The sequence below is a fragment of the Brachyistius frenatus genome, unplaced genomic scaffold (genome assembly GCF_029030835.1).
Source record: "Brachyistius frenatus isolate BFR_SWC_R1_liver_20210118 unplaced genomic scaffold, ASM2903083v1 Contig_3, whole genome shotgun sequence".
NCBI lineage: Eukaryota > Metazoa > Chordata > Actinopteri > Embiotocidae > Brachyistius > Brachyistius frenatus.
In genome coordinates, this window is record NW_027210602.1 from 3735433 (window position 1) to 3741908 (window position 6476).

General features: G+C 49.4%; 1 protein-coding gene across 1 annotated transcript in view; it reads right to left on the reverse strand.

Annotated features, from left to right (window-relative positions):
- Nucleotides 1-6400, reverse strand: part of bcr (BCR activator of RhoGEF and GTPase) — a 91492-nt gene extending 85092 nt beyond the window's left edge. Inside the window, exon 1 of the mRNA XM_069703760.1 lies at nucleotides 3852-6400. Coding sequence (XP_069559861.1) covers nucleotides 3852-5472 — 1621 coding nt within the window. The 5' untranslated portion in view covers nucleotides 5473-6400. The remainder of the gene's footprint in view (nucleotides 1-3851) is intronic.
- Nucleotides 6401-6476: the final 76 nt, after the last annotated feature.

Genomic DNA, 6476 nt, shown 5'->3' on the forward strand with positions numbered 1-6476 from the left:
CCTTTCCTTACCGCCTGCGTGTAAGAAACCTTTTTTTTTTTACTGTTTTGTTGGTTTCATTTTATACATTTTTTCATAAAGTACAGTTTTGTGTACTCTAGATTTAATGAGATTTTTTTTTATTTTTTTTTTCTCTCGTGAAAAACTGAGTCGCGGGAATGTGAAAGAGATTTGTCAGCCCTCTCTAAGTCAGCAGGAATGATCAAATGTTTGAAGTAACACTGCTGTGCTCATGTTTGTTCCGTTCAGTTCAAAAATGAAAAGCTCCCGCCTCTAGTGTTGCCTCTACTTTTAACTTGCCAAGCGTCACTCAAGGACGACATCTTTATTTGAATTTTTTTTTTTCTCCTTCTGTTTTTCTATCACTGCCACACAAAAAAAACCACAAAAAAACTGCTCGTCTCTTGCTCAGCATGGATAACTTTGCATCCTAAAAATGACCTCCACTTGAAATAAAAAAATTTAAAAAAACAAGAGAAGTCTTCTTTGAGCCAGTTTGAAAATGATGTCGGGAACACATGCTGTACATGTACACCTACTGCCGAAGGCAAAAAAAAAAAAACAGCCTCAAGGTATACGAGTAAACATCCTGCATGTGTCTTTCTGTGCGTTTCTGTTACACAACGGGAGAGTTCTTCCCATCTGTGCCTCTTCACAGCCCCCGCATCCCGGACCGATGAAGCGAGAAACGACAGCTCAGCCTTGCACTCTGCCTCCCTCAGTCTTCCTCAACACCATCCCACTCTTCATTATTATCATCAGCCGCCCACCAAAACCGCACTCTCGACTCCTCTTCCTTTACTATCGTCTCTCTAATTGTGTTTGGCAAAAAAAGAAGAAAAAAAAGAGAATGCAACACTCATTGTTATTATCAACCACTTCGCTGTCAACATGATGCCTGTCTGCTCTCGGCTTAAACCCCAACTAGAAAACAGGACCACTCTGCAGGGTGTCTAACCAACATTTCACTTGTTATGCTCAAAGTCCAGATTATCCCACTAAATGCATCGCTGTCTGCAACACACACACACACACACATCCCATCCTCCATCTCCATCCCTGCTCTTCCAGCTCGCTTAACTTCCCACAGAGCTCATTGTTGTGGAAAAGATGTTAAAACAAAGAGGGCAGACAGTGCAGTGATAATCCTAAACACAGCAGCTGGAGAATTAGCTAGCCATTTGCTGGAGACTCATGATCTGGCTTCACCGCTTAATACGCAGAATCTTAACTGCAGTTTCAGCCAATAATTTAGCATTGCTCTAAATTCTTTCTAGTATTCGCCCGTTACTCTCCATCAGGGGAGGGAAAGATGATTAAAAAGGGGAAGGTGTCTTTTACTTTCTTTATTAGGGCCCGAGCACCGAGCATCGGTGCGAAAGCCCCGTTGTTTTTCGTAAAGATGTTGGTCGTTAGTCGTCAGACGTTCTTCTTCTTACGTAAAGTGATTTTCCTTTTTGGAGGCTTTATCATATTCAAAAACTCATGAAAGTGGATACGCGTACGTCTCCCGGCGAAACATTTCGTATTCTGGTGGAGTCGCGAGTGGGCGCGGCCAAACGGCTCGAGAGCGCCCCCTACAGAGATGCCCCGGCGGCCACATTTACCTAAATTCACCAAATCGTGTATCACACCTCGACGCACGAAAAAGTTACATCGCACCGTTACGTCAACTGGACAGGAAGTCCACCATTTTGAATTTAGTCGCCATTTTGGGCGATTCTGACACGTTGTACTTTGTCAAACTCGTCCGAGGGATTTTGTCGGACCGACTTGAATTTAGGTTCTATGGATAGAAAACATGTTTGGGATTAAAAGTTATCAAAATAATTCGCTTTCGTCGGTGCGTGTGCCCGTGAGAGGCGGCCATTTTGAGCGTCTCGCCATGAAACTTACGAGTTGCTTTAAATCTTATGTACATGGACCGACCTTCTCCAAACATCACAGGTATGATAACAGCCCCGCCCTGAAGACCCCTGTGTGGTAATATTCGCTCATAGTCATAGCGCCCCCTGTTGGCCACTGGAAATGACACTTTTCATACTTTCACATTCTACGTCGAGCTGGTTGATCCCATGAACCTAAAGTCGGGTCACAATAACCTGAACATGTAGTTGATGATATATTGAGACATTCGTTCGACTTTGTCAATGGGCGTTGCCGTGACGATGCGGCAAAGTTGGATGTCTCGCCGTGACGCAGGAAGTTGATGTTTAAGGTCAAGACGGCCTTAAAGACGGCTTCGGGGAGGCGGCGCGCCGGAGTGCGAGGGCCCGTACATCACTGCTTGCAGTTTAAATTTCAGAGATGGTTTTCCAAACAGGATGCGATCGTGTACTCAGACGATCGCATCCTGTCTGGAAAAGCGTTTCAGCCGATTCCACCAGGGCAGATGTGTCAGAGCTACGATTGAAATGAATGAATTACAGATGCACAGAGACCTGTTCACCGTTCAGGATATTTAGGCAACGAGCAGCAGGATCAAGTTCCACACAGTAATGCTCCCAAGAACGACAGTAATCCGCTCAGAACTGAATCACAAACTGCAACAGCTTAATATCAATCATATTCGGCATGCACGTTTCTTTGTGCAGGAACAGCTGGAAACTTTCTCTGCTTTCATACTTTCTTTATCTTCCAGTGCTCCCCATCCCATCCCCCCACCTAATACTCTCCATATTTCTCTCCTTTCCCACTCGCTATCTGACTACCTCCTCCCCTCATTCCAGTTCCTCCTGGCAGCAGAGCAGGCGTGCGATGCCAGCACCCTGCTGCCAGTCTGGTCAAGCAGGGCGCCAGTCCCAAGTCTGTTACAGTATAGTGGGCGCTAAAAGGCGAAAAACACTACTCACTTCCACAGCAGACAACATTCGAGAGACAACACACCAAAATGTGCACGAGTGCTGCTCACCGCGCCTCGGTGAAAAACAGTCCGTGACTAAAAATGATATCAAATATTTGAACTACCTGAGCAGTATTTGGTTTTACTTCTTCTGACCTGGCACAGCATCCACCAAGGGAGCTTTACCGAGCAATTACAGTGAAGCAAAGCACTGCTAATGTGCTTTTCTCAAGGAAACACACTCCGCCGTTGTTGTGCTTCAGCCTGGCAAGCCCTGATAGCTAATGCCCATGATTTTAGCTCCAGGCGGCACATCTATCTGCTAGCTGTTGCTCTATTACAGGTGCAAATGGCTCCAAGGCTGCAATTTAGTCGTTATGTATACTGCAGGTAATTGCTTGAAAAGATCAGAGTGGATTTCTTTTGTTCTGGCGTGTGCTAAAAGCTGGTGAAGAGTTTCAGCTAGTGGTTCAGGGAAGAGACTTTTACTGTCGCGTTTTAGAAAGGCAGAGAAAAAAAGGCAGGCAGGCAGACAGACACCTGCGATTCAAATTCCTTCCTAAGAGCCGCAGGAGTCGTCTGAGAAAGGCTAGACCTGTAGTTTCAACCCAGGCTGACCACATTTATTGTTCACCCACCCGCCTGACATTCCAGGAATAAGCAGAGGTGGATCTTTCATCGGTCTCCCACGCAAGGCCATCCAAAGGACACACAGTCCAGCGTGTTTGCGTGCACACACTCACTCACGCTCACAATATCAATCACTCGAGTATTTGGCTGCTTTGTGGTTTTTAAGAGGGAGCAGAAATTATGTGAAGAAGAGTCCAAAAATGCAAAAGAACGAATGCCAACATAATTCAAGCATGACTAAATTACACTACATTCACACGGTTTTTCATTCATTTCTCTTTCCTCCACACACAAACAGCCAGACTCTAAAATATCTTTTGCAATTCGGCCCAGCTGCCCTCCGCCACGTTATAGATGAGAGAAAGTGTCCACCACTCACCTAGGTGGTCTCCATGGTAACTGTTGTCATGGGATGTTCTGCCGTGGGGCACGAGGTCATGATGAGCAGCAGGTGGCCATATTTGCCCGGTCTTGCGAACACTCACTATAGTGGCCTCCGACATGACCACGTGGCCTCCCTGCTGCCGGTGGTGACGCTTCTGGGACTGCGGCGTCGGGGGGCTGCTGCTGTCGAAGGAGTGCTGAGAGTTCTGGGAGTTCTGGGACGGTGAGCGGCTCTTCTCTCTGAAGGGGCGACGGAAGGCCGTGGTGGGGCTCGGGGAGACGTGGCTCGACTGGCCTGAGGAGAAGTCCTCCTCGCTAGACGTCAGGTTCTCATTGGAGCTGCAGTCCGGCGTGTAGCCACCACCGCCACCGACGTCCTCAAAGCTACCCGGGGAGTAGGAGCGGCGTGGCCAGGTCAGGAGGTGGTCATCACCTCCTCCGTGGTCTCTCATTGTGACTCCACTACCACTTCCACCGCCTCCTCTTCCATCTCCACTGCCGCCTTCACCCATCATCACCCCACCAACATACACACTGGAGTAGGCCTGGAACTCAGAGGGCTGCCAGGGAGGGGGTGGAGGTTTGCCTCCATTGGCCCTCCCTGAAAGCCGTTGGTTGGGCTCTCCATCTTCGTATTCCGCGTCATAGCCGCAGGTGCTCTCGGTAGACCGTCCTCGATACACCGGCCTGGCACGGAGCTCCCCCGCCACCGTAGCCAGATTACCTGGGAGCGAGTGCAGAGACCTCTTCCGCTCCATCTGCATTGCCTGGTTGCCCAGAGTGCTGATCTTGTCGGAGACGTCACGGTCGTTGACCCTGACCAAACCCCTCTCGTGGTGAAATTCCATGTTGGTGTAGAACGGCGGCGGCGGCAGCGGCTGTTTCTCCTGGCCTTTAGCTACGTCGCCCGCAGAGTGAGAGTTGGCGCGTTTGATGCGCTCAAAGTTGGATCTAAGTGCCGCCACACCAAGCCCCATCCCCAACTTGTCCTTGGGGTCAGAGGGCAGCTCCTTGTCTGGGGGCGGAAGGGTGGGCCTGCGGGGCGACATGGAGACGCTGCCTCTCTGCTTGGACGGAGAGAGGCCGTCGAGGTTGTCGCAGGACGTCGACTCGGCTTGTTGAGGTACTTCAAAGGCTGACTCCAGGCCGTCGCCGTGGGAGGCCGACTTCCTGGCTGGTGGAGGCCTGGGTTTGGATCTGCCGCCTCCATCTGCAAGAGGCTGAAAACGACTTCTATCCCCAACAACGCCACCACTGCTACCGTACCCTCCGCCACCTACAACTACTCCAACTCCACCAGTCTCCTGCATGTGGGGCTGCTGAGATTGGGACTCTGCACCTTGTGTGGCTGCAGGGTCCACCCCCTCATTCAGAGGCGTCTTCCTGAAGCCCCACCGTTGTTTGTCGTAGCTCTTCCTCTCTTTGGCCAGGAGGGTCTGCAGGTAGATCATGCGAAAACGCTCCTTGTTCACCTCCTGCTCCAGGCGTCTAATGGATGCCTTGCACTTCTCCAGCTCCTGCTCAATGCCTCCGACAGACCGGAGCTCCATCTTGGGGGGTTCTGACTCGGGAAACTGCGCCTTCCAAGCCTCAGTGAATCCGACTGGCTCCACCATATTGTGCCTAAATATATGTCTGTGACCGACCCTGGTTCACACACAGGGAGGGGGGATAATGCCAAGTACGCACAGTTTGTCCCTTTTTTAGTCCAGTTCGCCTCAGACTCCTTATTATCAACAACAATGGGCCACACCGGTTAGAAAGCAGTTTATAACAGGCCTTTAGGTAACCCGTTCGCAAGCACACAGTCTAATTGCTGACACTTGTCGTGGGTTGCGCAGTCGCAACAATACATCCCATTCTGAACAAGAGAAACCGGCTCCTCAGTCAGAGGAAAAACGGGGAATGTGCGATTCAAGAAAAAACAATAAAAAGCTGTAGTGAAGCTCATCTTCCTCGCGCATTATTCCAGAAAAGGCCAATTTCAGAATAAGAGTCCTTATAAAAAAAAATTAAAAAAATAATAATAATTAAAAAAAAAAATCCTTCTCGACACAATGACAGTATGTCTTCGCGGGGTGACACGGGTGGTCTGGTTCCCAGGGAGAGAGAGAGAAAAGAAGAAAGTGTTTTAATCCCGCTCGGTTTACTCACTGTCTGTGTCTAACACCCCAGGTTTGTCCGTGATAGCTGGTCCATTCACTCTTGTCCATTCATATGACTGTAATCCCAGGTGCTGCTGCTGCTGCTGCTGCTGCTGCTCCGGACCAAGCGTCGTCAGACCAGCAGCGCTCAAGGAGAATGGATAAAAAAGCGCAAAATGCGAGCGAAGAGAACATCTGAGTTTCTCAGAAAACGGGATCAAACCGTGAGATCCAGTGGTAAGTAAATGATTTGTTTCGTTTTCCCATTTTTCTCCCCCACGGCACCTAGGTTGAGGTTGTTGTTTTGTTTTTTTTCTTTTTTCTTAAATGCTCCCTTCCAGATTTCTCCCCGTTTCTTCGGCCGTGATGGTGCTGCTGTGTGCGCTCTCATCTCAGGCCAGCAACACTGGAGGGGCTGCAAGAATGGGAGGGACCAGAGTAACAGTGAGCCTGGCTTGGTTAAAGAGACAGAGCAC